Below are 18,434 nucleotides of genomic sequence, written 5' to 3'. Positions count from 1 at the left end.
TTTTTCTTTTGTCTTCCAAGGCTGGACTAGTTGTCTGGGAAGAGTGGAGGATATTCAGGTGAGGGTCCCGTGACCCTGCTTGGCACTCCTTTAATGAATGAGCACAACCATCAACAAGCCCAATTGTTACTATGTTTAGCAATCAGGCTCAAGCTGAAGTCTTGATGGTAGTTATTTCATGCAGAAGGGACTACTGTATATCATCATCTTATTAAAAGGACCTGGAATTTAAAAGGATTTCCTGCTAGGAGCCACAGATGAGAGAGAACATACATCATTTATTTTTCTGAGTTTGTGTTACTTCACTTTTGGATGGAAATCTTATCAGATATGTTTTATTAATATTTTTAGTCAGTGGCTTGCCTTTATTTTTACATATTATTAAATAAATATGCAGAGCTTTCTGGTAAAAACATTTCAATTCATAAGTAAAATTTTAATAATCACAAAGGAAAGTTCATTGATAAATAAAAGTGAACACAGCAAATAAACAGAATCTCAAGTACAGTAAGCACCTACTGTCTCATGGTGTCCTGAACCAGTACTCTGTGTGTGTGTGTGTGTGTGTGTGTGTGTGTGTATGCATCAGGTGTTATGAGTGTGTGTACATGCATGTGTGTGCCTTCAAAAAAGCCCATAGAGCTCTTTTTCACTGTCTTCCACTTGGACCTCCTGGAGACAATGTGTCTGGGCTATCCTCCACCACTAGGAAGAAGATAGGAAACCAATGCAAAATTTGCAGATTTGTGTAAAATTTGTGCAAAATTTGTCCAAAAGGTTGCATAATTTTTTTAGTTCTTCACAAAAAAATTCCTTGGGGGCTGGAGAGATGGCTCTATGGTTAGAAGCACTGACTGCTCTTGCAGAGAATCTGAGTTCAAATCCCAGCACCCACGTGGTGGCTAATAGCTGTCTGTAATTCCAGTTCCAGGGGATGTGATGTCCTCTTCTGACCTCCATGGGCATTGCACAACGTGGGTGCACCTATGAATATGCAAGCAATACAGTCATACACATAAAATAAAAATAATAAAGATTTTTTTAAAGTTTACTTGAGGTAGATGATTAGAAAGTCAAGGAGGGTACATATTCCACTGGGACAGATTTTAGTAAGGATCAAATATATGTTACAATATGAGTTAGGTAATTTGAGAGATTGTAGGATGGAGATCTATACTTTGTACCATTAAAACAACAACAACAACAACAAAAACCCTTTACAGGCCAGGCAAAAATCACCCAGGTATGGAAGATTCCAGCTTCCTGAGAACCACTGTAGACTGGCTGTAGCTGTGCAGTAATAACTTTTCTTTTAGACTGCTGGAAACAAACTTGGCTTGAAATGCCGAGGAGTCAGGTGTTTGAGTTCTGGTGTCCTTGTGCTGCTAAGGGTTGCTTGAGCCTTTTTGTTTTCTTTGTAATTTTTGAAAAACAGGGAGGTTTAAATTTTGATGAAGAACACAATGGTAACTTTTTCTTCGAGTGCTAACATGAGTTTTATGTCTGATTGTAGGACGAGGATTTGACAACTTGACCTCTGTCTATCTTGCACGTCATACTCCTACAGGAACACTGGTAACTATAAAGATTACAAATCTGGAAAACTGCACTGATGAACGTCTGAAAGCTTTACAGGTAACGTTATGAAGAAAGGACATGTTTACTGTAATGTCCACTTGAGGAGATTGCATCTATAAGACCTCCCACCCCCAGTTGATAGTTCTATTAGGGAAAGTTAGGTTTTTTGTTTTTTTTTCCTTTTAATTATTATGCGGTTACCAGATTGGAAAGAATACTTGCAAGCCAGCTCCATTAGAAAATCAAATATATTCAAACTTTGGTAACTACTATGAATTCCTTCAAGTGAATGTCCTATTTCAAACGCTAGGCTGGAGACTGATAACACCTAGTCTTTCTGATCGCAAATAATCATGTAGAGAAACAGGGAAATACAAGCAATTTCTTTTTCATTCATTTAAGCAAAATTAACCTCCGAATTGATAAATTTTGACAATTATATTTCAGGCATATAAAGCCATTTTTTTGTTCCTAATCATTTTTATATAAAGGGAGAAAGAATTTTATTTTGCTGTTGTCTTAATATTTATATGGGGCTGGTGAGATGGCTTGTACTCACAAGGCACTCATTACCAAGCCTGACAACCTGAGTTTGAGCCCTGGAGCCCACACAGGAAGAGAAGAGAACTGACTTCCACAAGTTGTCCTCTGACCTCCACATGTGCACTGTGGAATGGCTATGCTTCCCCCACAAAAAAATAAGCAAATGTGGGACTGGAGAGTTGGCTCAGCAGTTAAGAGCACTGGCTTTTCTTGCAGAGGACCTGGATTCTATTCCGAGCACCTGTATGGCAGCTAACAACTGTCTGTAACTCCAGTTCCAAGGGATCTGACTCCCTCTTCTGACCTTCATGGGCACTGCATGATATGGGTGAACTGACATACACGCAGGCAATACACTCATACACATAAAATAAAAATAATAAATAATAAAAAGTAAAAATATAAAACACTTTAAAAATATTTATATGTGCAAATATATATAGCATAGACTAGGAGAAACTATGCAAAAATGTTAATAGTGCTTCTCTCCATGATGTGGCATTACAAGTAACTACTCTTGTTTTTACATATTTTAAATATTTCTACATTAAAAAGTTAAGAATATTTATTAAGTGTATTCCATTTGGAGTCAGATTAATTCACACCCTACTTCATTTCTTTCACTGTGTACTTTTGGACAAGTTTTCTAACATTTTTACTTAAAATGTTGTTATAAAATGGGAATCACAGTCACATATTTCATGGGTGGCTATGAAACTTAGAGCTGAAAGCACTAAGAACAATGCTAACTGCTAAGCCTTTGAGTGTTAGCTGCTACCACTGCTGTTGTCTTTGTAATGTCAACGAAAACGCTTCCTTCAAATGTCTTTTCTATGTTTATCCTAGAAAGAAGTGATTCTTTCTCACTTTTTCCAACACCCTAATATTACTACTTATTGGACAGTTTTCACTGTTGGCAGCTGGCTTTGGGTTATTTCTCCATTTATGGCCTATGGTAAGAAAATTGATTTTAAATGAAACAACTGTTATTTAGCTTAGATGCTATCATTGTAAAGATGAGTGGGATCGTCTATCTATGGTTCACAACTTATAATTTATGAATTTAGTGACCAATTCTAGATTTTGTGATGTATTTCTGGTTCAAGTTGACTTTTCATCTTCAGACAAAGTAGAATGAGTATGCTGATCAGTGAAACCACCACTAATTCTCTGAAAGTTCCATGCATTTGCAAACACTGTCTCCAATTTTCTTCCTTCTCTCAGTGGAGAGTAACTGCTATTTTGTAGGCAGTAGTTTCCCCACATAAGCACTCCATCCCTGCCCCTGCTTTATTATACTATAAACTGATTTTACTGTATTCTAAATATCCTGTGTGTGCCCATCTCCCTTATTTGTGCTTTTCAAAGGCAATGATCATTTATATTTTCTATTTTGGTGTCCCCAGGTGTTTAGCCTAGCACAGTATTCAAAAAGTGTGCCGAATAAATAAGTGAACTGATTCTGGGGCTTTGATTTTTTTTTTTTTAGAATGGTTCTTGTGAATTACTTCTAGATTTAAAAATATTACATGTACAGTATACTTTTTTATTCAGTAATATTGAAAAAATATTCTCTTATCTCTTAGAAAGTCATTAGAAAAAATCATGGGTGTAGGTGCATGTATGCATGCATGCGTGTTGCTGTGGTTGAAACCCAGAGCCTTGAGCATACTAGGTAAATAGTCTGCCTTTGAGCCATATCCCTAGACAAAAATAGAAATCTTGGCCTGTGGTGGTATACACTTTTACTCCCAGCCCTTAGGTGGCAGAGGCAGGTAGATCTCTGTGAGTTTGAGGCTAGTCTGGTCTACATAACAAGTTCAGTGCCAACCAGGGCTACACAATGAGAGCCTGTCTCAAGAAAAGGCCAAAGGCCTGTAAGCCTAGCTACTTGGGAGGCTGAAACAGGAGGATTACAAGTCAAGGTCTACTTGAGCTGCAGTATAAGTTCAAAGAGAACTTGAGAAACTTAAGTGAGAGTCTAAACACACACACACACACGGAGAGCTGGGGCTATAGCACAGTGGTAATGTGGTTACCTAGCATATTTGAGGCCCTGAATCTCAATCACCTGTACCACAAAATAATAATAGTATAATAATAGTAATAAAGATTGTTGAAGGAAAATCGTATTTGCATTGGGAAAGTGTCTAGACTCCAAAAAAGTAACAGATAATGTTGTTTGTTTATAGTTGAAAAGAATATTTAAAATGTAACTGGCAGGAAAATCACTTTCAGTTCATCTAAAGATTTCAGGACTTTCTTTCAGGTTCAGCAAGTCAGCTCTTGAAGACCTACTTTCCTGAAGGAATGAGTGAAACTTTAATAAGAAATATTCTCTTTGGAGCAGTGCAAGGGTTGAACTATCTGCACCAAAATGGCTGTATTCATAGGTATTTTTTATTTATTATTTAAGTCTAGTAGGAAGATTTTAGTAAGGAGCAGTTAAATGGTGGAAAGGAGGGATAAGAAATTCAGAATGACAATTGAGTTAGGGGCCAGGCCAATAGATAACTGGGTGCTTACCCTTTATGTCCATTCATCAAGACCACAGGCTGTGCCAGGCACTGTCTTTGGTCCTGGGTTTCAGCACCTTCCCCCATGGAGGTCACAGTCATAGCCTAAGGAGGCACTGGAGAACTTAAATGTTCAGGTTATTGGCTGAGATTTTTCCTCTTTTTCTTTTTAACAAAATAAAGAGCATCCTTTTTGCTGTTCAGATGTCATGTTTATATCTTATACAAATTATAATTAATCCTTTCCTCAACTTCTGAACTGTTTTGCAGCCCTTGAGGTCGCCATACTAAATGTCAGTTTTCTCATTTGCAGCTGCAGAAGTGACTGGCTGACATGAGCAGCAGTGTTCTTTTGGGACTTAGTTTTGATTTTTAGTTAAATTAATTTTAAATAAGCTTGCCTTTTGTTGTTTGTTTTAATTTCCTTAAAGTTTTTTGTTTTACAATTTGTTTTTTTTAGCAGCATTCTGCTTAACTGAGGATTTCAAACTGATCAAATTAGAATTGAGGTTTTCTTAACCTAGCAGGATAGATATTGGCTGTCCTGCTCTATTAATATCCAAATTTAGTGTTTTAGATGAAAAAATAAGACTCCTTTATCACTTAAATGACAGCTAAAGAAAACTTTTAAGATGGCATATTATAAATGTTGCTATACCACAGAAGCTTTCATTGTTTCATTTATCTTAAGTTATAAGCTTATGTTTTAAATACTATTCATGTACTTTTAAAGACTTCTGTAGTGCTTTTGCAGCAGCATTCTAAAAGAGTGAAATTAACTTGACTTCATTCCTTTAAAAAATTTACCAATTCCAAACATGTAGCTTATAGTGATAGCTTCCCTTGTTCTAGTGCTAGGTTAAGTACCCACAAGAATTCCTTAATTCCTCTGCAAAATTTGTATTAAGACAGTATGTTATATGCTGCTCTCTTATAAAGGGTGTTTAATTTCCATGGGATGCAGGGATTTGTTCTCATCAGACTTCTTTCCTCATTGGCCAGATTCCTAGTACTTAGGATTGTTTCTTTTTGTTCTAGGAGTTTTAAAGCCAGCCATATCCTCATTTCTGGTGATGGCCTGGTGACCCTCTCTGGCCTGTCCCATCTGCATAGTTTGGTTAAGCACGGACAGAGGCATAGGGCTGTGTTTGATTTCCCACAGTTCAGCACATCAGTGCAGCCGTGGCTGAGTCCAGAACTACTGAGACAGGTCAGGTGTGGCCGTTGCATTGGGTTGTCTGTGCGTCTCAAATGTCTTGATTTTGACTAAAGGACACTTGAGTTTTTGGACTGGTGAATGGCCTCCTGCAAGACCTTTTCTCTTTCTTGTCAAAATTGTGTTAGGAATTTTAAATTGTAAAACCTGAAATTAGGCAGATCTTCATTTTGTGCTTTGGGGGTTATTTTTTCATTGTTCACCCATTCTTTATCAAAAAGGCACCTGTTTATGAAGTTATTTATACTAATGATTTCAAATTCTGTTTATAGGATTTATATGGATACAATGTGAAGTCAGATATTTACAGTATTGGGATTACAGCATGTGAATTAGCCAGTGGGCAGGTACCTTTCCAGGACATGCATAGGACTCAGGTAAGTACTCCTGAAATCCTTGCATTTAACTTTGATAGGCTATCTTACATTCTAAATCATTTTTGTTGATCATGTCTATTGTAGATTCTTATGAACTTTATGGCCATTTTGTTTAACTATTTTACCTAAAAAGCATTTAAGAATATTTTCCTTTTTCCTAGATGCTGTTACAGAAGCTGAAAGGTCCTCCATATAGCCCACTGGATCTTAGTACTCTCCCTCAGTCAGACTCTAGAATGAGAAATTCCCAATCTGGAGTAGACTCTGGGATTGGAGAGAGTGTGCTTGTCTCAAGTGGCACTCACACAGTCAATAGTGACCGACTACGCACACCATCCTCAAAAACGTTTTCTCCTGCTTTTTTTAGCTTGGTACAGCTCTGTTTGCAGCAAGATCCTGAGAAGAGGTAATATTGGTCACCTCTAAATAGCACAAAATGTACTTTATATGTTACAGGAGCTTTGTGATACTGTACTTCCCATAAAACTCAAATGTCTTGATCAAAATATTCATCTAACCTAGAAAATATTAATTTCAGAGAACAAATAGAAGTGATCAGCAAATGGAAAGAGCACTGGGTTCAAACCCAGAAGAGCTGGGCTCCTCTCATAGCTACGCCATTTCCTAGCCAGTCCAGCTTGTAAAGATAAGTTATTTTTCCCAGACATTAGTTAAGACAGTTTTAGAAACGTCAAGCAGTATAAAAAAAAACCATTTGCTGGGCTGGAGATAGCTCAGTGTTTGAGAGCATTGACTGCTCTTGCAGAGGACCCAGGTTCAATTCACAGCACCCACATGGAGACTAACAACTGTCTATAACTCCAGTTCCAGGGGATCTGATACCCTCTTCTGACCTCTACAGGCATTGCATGACATGGGCACTTACACATATGCAGGCAATAGGCTCATACACATAAAATAAAAATAATATTTTAAAAAAGCATTTGATGCTAGTTTATATGCTAATACTAATTATTATTTTAAGTAGCTATATATTAACATTAGCATTTTAGAAAGAATATATGTACATCTTACCTTTTTTAGCCTTTCATCCTGGCATAGTTCCTTGTGAATAGTATGTGCCTAATAAATGTTGAGTGTGGGTTGATTGAAGGACATTTCCAGAATTATGTCTTCCTACCAGTCAAGGCTGTTGCTAAGAATTACTTCTAATATGTGTTATTTTTTCTTTCTAATTTTTTAGTATTGCATTTTATAATTCTAAACCTCATTTCTAATATAATTGTATGCCTAAATTCTGCATTCTGGTAGTTATATTTCCTAACAAAGTTTTCAAAAATTTCAGGCCATCAGCAAGCAGTTTATTGTCCCATGCATTCTTCAAACAGGTGAGCTGGTTTGTTGTCTAAAATGTTTTTAAATACTGTTAAAAAGTTGATTTCTTTTGTTGACTTCATAGATATTCTAGTCACCAAAAGTTTTTATAGTAACTGTCTTGCAAAATAGAGTTAAAAACAAGAAAACATTTTTAGTAGTTTAATTTTAGACCTCTTTATATTTTGTGTGTGTTGGGGGGGAGGTGGTGGTGGTGGTGGCGGCGGCGGCGGCAGTTAGAGGACAACTTCCAGAAATCAGTTATCTCTTTCTACCATGTGTGTCCCAGGGATCAAACTCAGATCATTAGGCTTAGTGGCAAGCACCTTTACCTGCTGAACTACCTTGTCAACCCCAATTACAGAATTTCTAAAAGATATTTATTCTGTAAAACAAGATGAGTAAAATGAGGGAAAACAACATGTCACATATTACTAGATGCTCAGAGTGTATTTTCATTAACTTAAATATGGTATCTATAGTACCTAGAAATAATGAAAGGGTAGAATAATTCTGATTAAAAATCAGTTTATTTTGCTTTTAAGCCTTTCTGTTTTCTGGTTATCAGAATCAGAGACATTTAAAGAGAAAAGACCTTAAAGTAATTTTAAAGTTTTTAAATGATTTATTGCTAATCAAACGTGTTGAATTTATGTGCCCACGTCCTTACTTGAGTTTCTTTAACAGATGAAAGAAGAAAGCCAGGACTCCATACTCTCACTGCTGCCACCTGCATATAACAAGCCAGCAGTGGCACTGGCCCCAGTGGCGCCATGGACTGAGCTGGAATGCGACTTTCCAGATGCCATAGACCCAGACTGGGCATTCTAGGGCTGCCAAATCATTTCATGTCCTATATACTTGACAGTTTCTCCTTGCTGCTTTTTCTTCTGTATTATTAGGTACAAATACCAGAACTATACTTGAAAATACAGTTGGTGCACTGGAGAATCAATCACTTAAAACCCACTCTGTTTGTGGGGCATGAATTTATCACCCTCTGTTTGGATCAGAGTGCCTTCACAACTCCAACATCAGAATTACTAATCCAGCTATATTTAGTGTCATCTGTTCCTGATTTTTTTCCCTCCAAGCTGTGACTACTCTCTGGATCTCAGTGTAATTTTTGAGCCAGTTAATTTTTTTTTTCTGTATTTTGCTATCCTCTGAGGAATGAGCCCTCAGAGAACAGTGCTTACAAGGACATCTTTATCTTCCAGAGTCTAGCTTTTTGGTCAGCTGTTGTTAGACCAGCAGGCTAGTTTATCCTGGTACAAAGACCTTTCTTGGAGAAGGGAAAAGGTTCATATTATCCTTTTTACATACAGTAACAAACTGAGCCTCACATTAAATGATTCACTTGAAATATATAGAGAAAATGTAACTTGCATTTTAAAGGGGGGGAGCTAAATCAACACTTTTCTACCTATATAAATTATAAATCCTTAATTCATGCACCCTGTGGGAGCTCAATAAAGATTTATTAAATTGAATGTATCTTTTTTTTATTTCGTACTTAAAGCTAGAGCAGATTCTAATTTGTTTTACTTAGAAAAACTTTCTCAAACATAATTTACAACTTCCTATTCTGAATTGATAAAGCCTGAAGGCATTCTTGCTATTTATATGATTTTTTTGTTGTAATGGGGTAAAACCTTTAAAATTAATTAAAATGAACAAGTTCTGTAGGCCCAGAGAATTATGAATTGTTGAATCTAGAAATTTAACTATTGCTAGAGAGTAAAGTTTAGTAACACCAAATGCTAAGCACAGATAACTTCAAATGGAGAATTAGCAAACTGTATGGACAGGGATGATTTAGTTTAACAAATGTTGGGGAAATTAGAGACTATTTCACTCCAAAGTTGAATTGCAATGATGCCTGAAGAAAGGGGAAAAATCGGGAACAAAATTTTGCTAGTGAGTGCCAACTGAATATGCATTTCTGAGTTTGTCCTGAAAGATTTATAAACAAAAACATGTTTACATCAAATGTGTTTATTTTTCATTTTAATCATAACAAAATGGCTTTAATAAGATGAAATTTGGTTGTTGACTTCTTATCACACACAGGACAGATCTCCAAACCATTTTGTCAATGGAAGAAATTACATTCTGATTGTTGGCCTCACACATCATTCTGCCGTGTCTAGCATCTGGATAATGTCACAAATGAGCAGACGCTTTTCAATATCCTCTTAATTTTCTTTTTGGCCTCATTTTACGTATCTCATAATCTGGGATTGTATCATATAAATGAACTAAGCCTGCTGAAACCATTCGAGGACTTGCAAATTTTCCAGTGGCACTTTCTTGTCGTTTGTTAGGCTCTGGAGCAGTAGATGGCCGTACACAGTATTTTGCCTGATTGTGGGTATCTTCTGGACTCTTTCCTAAAAGTCTTGCTCTTGATTTTGATTTTTTAGGACGTTTAATTGAGGGTACATGTAAATCCTCGAATTTATCCAAACAATCCTAAATATTGAAACAAAACATCAAAACGGTAAGTTAGTCTTCTTAAAAGTACATTTTAACGTTGTAAGGACTAATGTTTGTAATATCAACAGTTATGTTTCTTGAGTAGTCCCCAATGCACATCCTTTACCCAGTGCTTCCCATTAGATCTATCAAAGAAACCATGTTTTAAAAAAATCTTACTATTTCAAAGAATCTGCTGTTTTGAAAGAGGTGGAAGATAGGAAGGTGGAATTCAGACAGAATTCAAGGAGCTGTCCTTTAATGGTGTCAGACTCCAAGGCAACATGGCCAACCTAGTCTACTATTCTTATCTTCCAAATTATCTTTCCATGACCCCAAATATAATTATGAACTTTATAATTTTACTTTTTTATCATCCAAACTAATTGTTCTGTCTCTAAAAATTAATAAGCATCTCTGCTAGTATATGTATCATATATATGGATTATATATGCAGATAACATAGGATAACATCCAAGAATATAATTTCAATAATTTTTTATATTTTTATTTATTTTTATTTTATGTGTATGAGGGTATCGCCTGCATGTATGTGAGTGCACCTGTGACGTGCAATGCCATGTCAGAAGAGGGCTTTGGATTCCCCTGGAACTGGAGTTAAGGATGGTTCTTAGCCGCCATGTGGGTGCTGGGAATTGAACCTGGGTCCTCTACAAAAGCAGTCAGTGCTCTTAACTGCTTAGCCATCTCTCTAGCCCCATTACTTGTTTGTATGACACAGAAACTGCTATACAACCAGAACTAGCCTCTAACCCTGAATCCTCCTGTCTCAGTCTCCTGAGTATTGAACTTATAAGTGTATACCACACACAGCTTAATGATTATAATCTTTACATTGAAAGTAATTCTCCAAGTGTGGTGACTTAGGCCTGTAGTCCCAGCACTCAGAGGGAGGAGGCAAGAGGATCACCATGAGTTTGAGGCTACAAGGTGAAACCCTATCCCCCCCAAATTTTTTTCTACTTATATTCTGAAAACAAAGCCAAGTGAAAGATTCAGAAAAGCAATTGGATAACACCAAAATAATAAGAGAAAAAAAGGCTGGGCATGGTGGCACACGTCTGTTATCCCAGCACTTGGGAGGCAGAGGCAGGTAGATCTTTGTGAGTTTGAGGCCAGCCTGGTCTACATAGTGAGTTACAGGACAGCTGGGTCTACAGGGAGACCCTGTCTCAAAAAGACCAAAAAATAAAAAAATGTAAAATTTTTTTAAAAAAGAAAAAAAGTAATGGTTCTTTTCAAATATTTCTGGCTATATTTTATAATAAAATATGAAAATCTATACATATCCCTAGAAGGGTATTGCACTGTTAGTCATACAGTGGTGTAAGCTACTTTATCTGCAGTTTGAGTAGTTCATTTCTTAATAGGGGGAAAAGATAGCCACAGCAAAGGAAATGGACTAGTTGAACTGTGGAGTCAGGAAGGTTTTGAAGGACTGATTAAGAATTTGGGCTACCAGAGAGATTTCTACAAAAGTAAAGACTGAAGAGTCTAAAACCCAGTTCTACCTACTTGAGGTTTTTGTCTGGGTTTGGAGAATGCAGGGAAGCATTCCCTTTCCTCTTCCTCTCCCTCTCTTCTTTCTCTCTTTCTCCCCCTCTCTCTCCTTCTCTCCCTCTCCTTCTCCCCTTTCTCCCCCTCCCCTTTCTCCCCCTCCCCTTTCTCCCTCTCCCCTTTCTCCCTCTCCCCTTTCTCCCTCTCCTCCCTCTCCCTCTCCATCTCCCTCTCTCTGAGACTGGTTCTTACACTATAGCCCAGGCTGGTCTGGAACTTGCTAGCTTAGAACTCATTATGTAGTCTAGGCTGGCCTCCAACTTAAGGAGGTCATCCTGCTTTGGCCTTTTGAATGCTGGAGTTAACAGGTGTGTGTCACCGTGCCCCTAAGTCCTCTTTCCTCTAATGTACATAGAACAATGAGTTCAGCCTCATTAAGGGTTTCTGCTGCATTAGTAATTATTAATAACTTGCTGATAACCAGGGTATCAGTTGAAAGACATGGAGATCCACTTGTTCCTAGATTGTTAAAAAGATTATCCTCTTTTAAAGAGGATAGAAATATGAAACTAGAAACAAGACAAACTTAAGCTGTCTTCTGGGGTCAGACTCCTGCAATTCATTTTTTCTCCCTTCTCATTGATTCATTTCAGAAATTCTTAGATTTTAGAAAATAAAAATAGTTTGTCTTTATAGGCATTTGACAAATGCCCTAGCTCCATTTTTTTCTCTCTGTTGTCCATTATACTAAAGATAAAAGTTGAGGGATACTTGTCTTAATGTAGAGAAATAACCATGAAACTATCCTTGCTGGCTATTACAATGCAGAAAGGGTTGTAAGTACTGGGGAGATAGCTCAGCTGGTGAAAGTGCTTGCGATGCAAGCATTAGGACCTACCTGAGTTCAATTCCCAGAACCCACATTAAAAAAGCTGGGCATGGTAACGAGAGTGTATAATTCCAGAGCTGGAGAGGGGGCAACCAGAGGCTCTCTGGAACTTGCTAGCTAGCCAGCCAAGCCTAATTGGCAAGTTCCAGGCCAGTGAGAGACCCTGTCCCAAAAGCAAAAACAAAAAGACCCAAGGTTGATAGCACCTGGGGAGCAAGAACCAAAGTTCAGTTCTGGATTCCACACACAGGTGCACATACACCCACATCACACAGACATGCACATCCACACAAAGGGTTGTAAGATCATGCATGATTTTAAACCATTTAACAGAATTTTATTTCATTTGAAAAAATCATATTAAAATACTTCATTTGTCTAAAAGAACTTCAGAAAGTTTTTTTTCAAAAACTTTGCACTTATTTCTTTCTTTTCCTAATCTGCACACACACTCTAGCTTAATACTAAATTACTGAATTTAGATAGAAAAAATAATCCAAAATTATCCTACTGCTACATGACTGATAGACTATAATACACATAAATATAGAACTATAAGATATTTGCCCTGCTGCTATAAAGTGAATAGCTTTCTTACTGCATAAAACAATCTCAAACTATACTGAAATTAGATTTGTTTTCCCATTTCAAGGCAGAATTATGCACATTTTGATTTAAGACTAGCTTCAGATAGTATCAGTTTTCCCAGTTATGAGTCATACTTCTTTTATATACATATAATTGGAGAAGAGCCATGGACCAAAGAATTAAAAGAAGTGCCTCTATTCTTAGATTTTAACTTTGCTTTAGAATGTAAAAAAAAAAAATCTTAGTAATAAACTTATCATCCTTATCAATTTTGTCAATGTTAAAAATAGAGTTTTCAAGATCTCATGATGTAATATAGCAAAGGAGGTGGTAAAAGACAAAAAGAGTAGACATTCAAAGCATTCAATTCTAATCCAATAAAGCATAAATTTTATACATCCCTAACTCTTAGCAAAATAAGAGCTTCATATTTATTTACTGAACAGATAATTCGGCTATCTGAAAAAAACCCTACCTGTATATTTATAGCCATATCTCTGGGAAAAGAAAGTCTCAGCTCTGTTACCATGGTATCTGGTAACTGGTGGCTGTATAGGCTATGCTGCACAGCACCTTGGGCTAATTTCAGCCAGGGTAGTCAGCCAGCCAGGCTTCCAGAGGCAGGACTGTGCCTGGGCTCCAGGTTGTGTCAGTCTGGAGGGCTTGTCCAGAGGAAAAAAAGTTTTTTCTAGTTTATATCCCAGACAGGGTACCCTTTACCTACTTCATAAAAGTCAATCCAGTTTTGTGATTATATTTTGAATTAGGCAAGGAAATATTTGAATTTCAAAAGAATTCTTAAACTTGGAGATCTGTATATCTTGAGGTAATTAAAATTTTACACACACACACACATACACACACACACATTTAGAAGGCATATATATTCTAAGGCAAATTATTTACAGAACTTTGCAAAATACAGAAGAAAATACTTAGAAAAATCATTACATGTGTAGTTCTTCTTGCAGTCCAGTGAAATAAAGTCTTTGGAACAGATTTCCTTAGATGAGTTCTTGTGGTGGGCAGTGTGGCTGGTAGTATCCTAACTATCTCATGAAAGGACTTTTTTGGTTTGGCAGCATGGTCTCTTTCTTTTCTTTTCAATTTCACATTTTCTTTTTTCCATACTTCCGGGGAGAAGGATGGCCTAGAGTTTTTGTCATCTTCTTTATATTTAAATGATTGTGATTCAGAGATCTTGGCAGATTTTTCATTGCAAACTTTGTATGGGTTTATATAAAGAATTTCCATTTCATTCTTGAATTGTGCAAATGTTACCAAGTGTTTTTTATTGTTGTTGTTATTTCCTTTCCATCTCTGACAATACTGGTCTAATTTTGACAGTTCCCCACTCTCTGAGTTGACAGGAATGAAAGTATTAGTCTGCCAGGAAGGGAAAGGGAGTCTGTTTAAATATTCTTCATTTTCCCTTGGAATTTTATAGGTAGGGATTTTTGGATAAGGTGACAACCTTGCTTCAGGTTTTTCTTGAACAATTAATTTAATGTTCTCCCTTTTGTCAACAGGCTTCATTTTTCCTGTCTTTTCAAAGCAAGGTTTTGATTTACCATCCCAACTATATGGGTCTTGAATCTCTATTTTATAAACAGAATTTTCTGCTCGAGGAAGTTGCATGAAACCATCATCTTTCTTGTGTTTCTTGAGCAATAAATCTGCAGGTTTTTCTAGTGCCTTATTTAATGGAAGTGCCTGGATATTTTTGTTTGAAGGTTGTATTTTTATTAAATTTAGTGTTTTACCTTCTTTAGTGTAATCATTTTTCTGTTCCACTATTGTTGGCGGATCTTCTTTTAAATTGTGTAGGAAAGAATATCCCTTTTCCTCCTTTCTGATCAGTTCTGTTTCTCCATGTTTATCCTCAGAAACCTTTTGTGAAGTGGTGTTTTGACCAATTTTTGAATATTTTTTTTGTTCTTCTGAATCCTCCCTCATAAAGTAATTTTCATCTCTAAAGGATAAATCTGTTTTTATGTATTTTAATGGTATAGAAGTAGAGTGAAATAAATTCATTTGCTCGTTGATCCCCATTAGTTGTCTTTCTGTCATTAGTCCTGATTTTGAAAGTTTTTCTACAAAAAGGATCTGGAGGTATTTACTTAAATTAGCTTTTAGATTTAATAATTCATTTTCTGATAAAGCTCTAAGATAATTTTGTAGAGGTTTATTTAAAGGATATTTCATGTTTATTTCAAGCCTTCGTCCAAAACTCCCCCTTGAAATATCTTGCCCTAGCCCATGAAGAGACATTGGGGCCCTTTGACTTCTTAGAGAAGATATGCTGGAGTGCATAATCACAGCTTTTGTGTCATTAAATAAACTGCTCACTGAAAGGTTCTCCAGGAAATAATTTTGGAGAATTTCATTTAGAAAAGATCTTAATTCTATTTCTAAATGTTTATCTATGAAGTGATGGTTAAAATTATTTATGAAAGACATGATTTCTTTTACAGTTTCACAATATTTCTCCTTAAAGGGGTTTTGTTCTTTTAATTCGGCCTTCTCATTCATCAGATACAGATTTTGGTAGATTTTTGGTAAGTCTTCCTTGGTGATGTGGCCTGATTCTGAAAGTCTTTCTACAAGGTAATGCTGGATGTGTTTACTTAACTCAGACTTTAAATTTTTCACTTCTGATTCTGAGAGTTCTTCTAGAAACATACGCAGCTTTAGATTCAAAATGGGTTTTCTTTGTACTTTGTCTGCTTTATTAAAATTTTCTTGAATTTTTTCAAAGTGTTCTCTACTATTTGATAAAGAATGTTGAATTAGTCTTTCTAATTCTTTTACTGGTTGTCTTCTTTCAGACTGATTATATTTGAAAAAAATATTGAAGATACTTTTTAGAAAGGATTTTAACATTGTTGTATCTGACTCATTAAGTTTACCCAATGACTTACTTAAACTTTCTAAAGTAGAAGTTAGATCATTTTCTTCTGTATGAAGACTCTGACCTTCATTTGGCAAATCTGATTTTTCAAATGGTGTTGAAGATTTTGATTCTTGTAAGGGCATGTTTGGGCTGTCTTCTGTGTATTGAGAAGTGTTTTGGTGGGGAATGATAGGTGTATTCTGTCCTGAAAGAAGTTCTGTTTCATTTTTGACATCTGAGGGTTCCTCTGAGGAATTCTTAAGCTCTTTCTCGGGAAAAGCCGTTTTTGTATCCAGCAAAGAGCTGTGGTATTCTTTATCGAGTTCTATCACTTTTATTACCCCAGATTCTAAAAGAGTATCTACAGGAAATGATTGTATTATTTGGCTTATAACAGATTTGGGCTGTGACAATTGTACTTCATGGTCTGTTTCTTCATAGTCAAGAATATTCAAAGCCACATTTCTCTTCCAAGATGTGAGCAACTGATCCTGCAAAGCCATCTGTGCCTCACTCAGCACCTTCGATCCTAAACCCAGTTGTGAGAACATGGGTGTGGTGAATATTTGCTTTATAGCATAGTCATATATACTACCATTTAAACCCAGTTTAGAGCTAGATACTTCACTTACTAAATGTTTTCTTTTGAAACTACTCTTTTTTTTAAATGGAAAATCTTTTTCATTAAACTCTAAGTGGTTTTCAGAGACATCTTCTACCTCTGGAGATTTTCCTGGTTCACCTTCTGGAAGTGAATCTGCAGGAATACTTTTAATTACCGGACTTAAAAGAGACTGGGAATTTAAAATGTCTTTTGGTGAAAGCCAGCTGCTTATATCTTGGACTTTTTCAAATACTTTATCTTCCATACCACTCGATGGCCTATCATGAATGCTTGCAAGTGGAGATGAACTTTTCTGTATTGCTTCAGTGTTTATACAAACTTCTGCTTCAGAAAATAACTTGTCTGAAAGGTCTTGCAGATTTTTACTTAAAATTGACTTGAGTACCATTGACTGGTTTAAATTTTCAATATCAGAGGTAAAATCTAATGATTTAGAGGGGTGATACATATTTACATTTCCAGTTATTGATGATTCTCTTTTGAAGTTTGGTAAAGATAGATTTAGTAGTCTTTCTTGTAATTTATTCTGCATATCTGAAGTTTCCCTTGTGAAGATACAGGGATTAAGCACAAACTTTATAGTGTCTGAAATCTCTGTTGTGTTGATAGAAGGATCACATGACAACTTATTCTTAGTGTCTGAAGTCTTTGTTGTGATGCTAGAAGGATCACATGACAACCTATTCTTAGCCTCTGAAGTCTTGGTTATAATGATAGTAGGATTACCACTTGACAGTTTATTCTTAGAGTCTGAAGTCTTTGTTGTGGTGATAGACCGATCAGAAGACAACTTATTCTTCTTGTTTAACATCTGTACTGTGATGAGATTAGGATCATCTGCCCAGGTTATGCTTGTAGTTTCTGCAGATTTTAAATGTGTTGGGTAAGGAGGGTCTTGGTCTTCATACTCTAACACCTCTGCACTTAAAATGTTTGGACATTTGTATATATCTTGGTCTTCCTTTTTTCTGAATGACGTTTTGCTGTTTATACTCCTTAGAAAAGGATCAAGATCACCCTTGCTGATTTTCTGAAATTGCAATATAAAAAAAGGTAAGAAATTCCTTAGCATTTATCTAGAAATTATTGACTTTTTAAAGTCAATTTTCATTGAGCAAGTTGTCAATTTATTCATCCTCTTACCTTTTAGAAAGGGAGAAAATTAACTTTATTTTAAAATATTTGAAGTTGGAATGAAAATAAATTTTTAGTGAAAATATTTCAGATTCCAAATTCTAACACTAGTTATATCCATATGCATTTTGCTACCAGGAATTTTCTAGGTTAGGTACTAGGGTTACTAGCTCTTTAAATGATTTTTCCTACCTTATTTATTGTCTATATATTTTATTTTTTGAGATGAAATCTCCTTGTGTTGTCCAGGCAGTCCTGGAACTCCTGGGCTCAAGCAATCCTCCCACCTCATACCACCCTGTCCTATACAAAATCTTTAAACACTTAAAAGCTACCCTTAAATAGTTTCTTTTAATGACTAAATTTAGCTGTGTTTGCTTAGGAAGTAATCAGCTAATACCAAGGTTAAAAATCTCATCCATTATATAGTTAGTTAGTTTTAGCAGCAATATCAGAAATTTTTAAAAATGCAAACAGGTAGTAGATGACCCAGGACATTCTTTAAAGATTATCTTAGGGGCATATATCACCTGTAATCCTGAGAGTTTCAACAATGAAAGGCTCCTTACCATGTCACAGTAAAACCTTGCTTTTTGAGTATACAGTATGTGACTTAAAGAGGGCAAAGAGAAAACAATATAAAAATCTGTGCTTCAGAGTGAAATCTCTGATTCCATTTCCAGATTGAGATTGATTAAGTTAGACGAGCTTGGAAATATATATTTTTAAAGGGACTCAGGCATT

At 36.1% G+C, this 18,434-nt stretch overlaps 2 protein-coding genes across 6 annotated transcripts in view; one reads left to right on the top strand and one right to left on the bottom strand.

Moving 5' to 3' along the window:
• Stradb (STE20 related adaptor beta) overlaps window positions 1–9,058 on the top strand; it is a 25,582-nt gene extending 16,524 nt beyond the window's left edge. For all 5 annotated transcript variants that reach the window (XM_029566265.1, XM_017799566.2, XM_008838769.3 and 2 more), the window contains 8 exons: window positions 1,514–1,635; window positions 2,968–3,076; window positions 4,391–4,514; window positions 5,676–5,847; window positions 6,126–6,230; window positions 6,392–6,636; window positions 7,537–7,579; window positions 8,253–9,058. In XM_029566265.1, the coding sequence (XP_029422125.1) occupies window positions 1,514–1,635; window positions 2,968–3,076; window positions 4,391–4,514; window positions 5,676–5,847; window positions 6,126–6,230; window positions 6,392–6,636; window positions 7,537–7,579; window positions 8,253–8,396 (1,064 nt within the window). In that variant the 3' untranslated portion in view covers window positions 8,397–9,058. The remainder of the gene's footprint in view (window positions 1–1,513; window positions 1,636–2,967; window positions 3,077–4,390; window positions 4,515–5,675; window positions 5,848–6,125; window positions 6,231–6,391; window positions 6,637–7,536; window positions 7,580–8,252) is intronic.
• A 642-nt stretch (window positions 9,059–9,700) lies between these two features.
• C2cd6 (C2 calcium dependent domain containing 6) overlaps window positions 9,701–18,434 on the bottom strand; it is a gene marked incomplete at its 5' end in the record, with an annotated part of 123,566 nt that continues 114,832 nt past the window's right edge. The window contains 3 exon segments of the mRNA XM_029566263.1: window positions 9,701–9,764; window positions 9,766–10,040; window positions 13,990–17,586. Of these exon segments, the coding sequence (XP_029422123.1) occupies window positions 9,701–9,764; window positions 9,766–10,040; window positions 13,990–17,586 (3,936 nt within the window).

This window comes from Nannospalax galili, unplaced genomic scaffold, assembly GCF_000622305.1.
Source record: "Nannospalax galili isolate Female #2095 unplaced genomic scaffold, S.galili_v1.0 scaffold1199, whole genome shotgun sequence".
NCBI lineage: Eukaryota > Metazoa > Chordata > Mammalia > Rodentia > Spalacidae > Nannospalax > Nannospalax galili.
The sequence above is the reverse complement of the archived record's forward strand: the minus strand, read 5'-3'. Positions and strand labels throughout refer to the sequence as shown.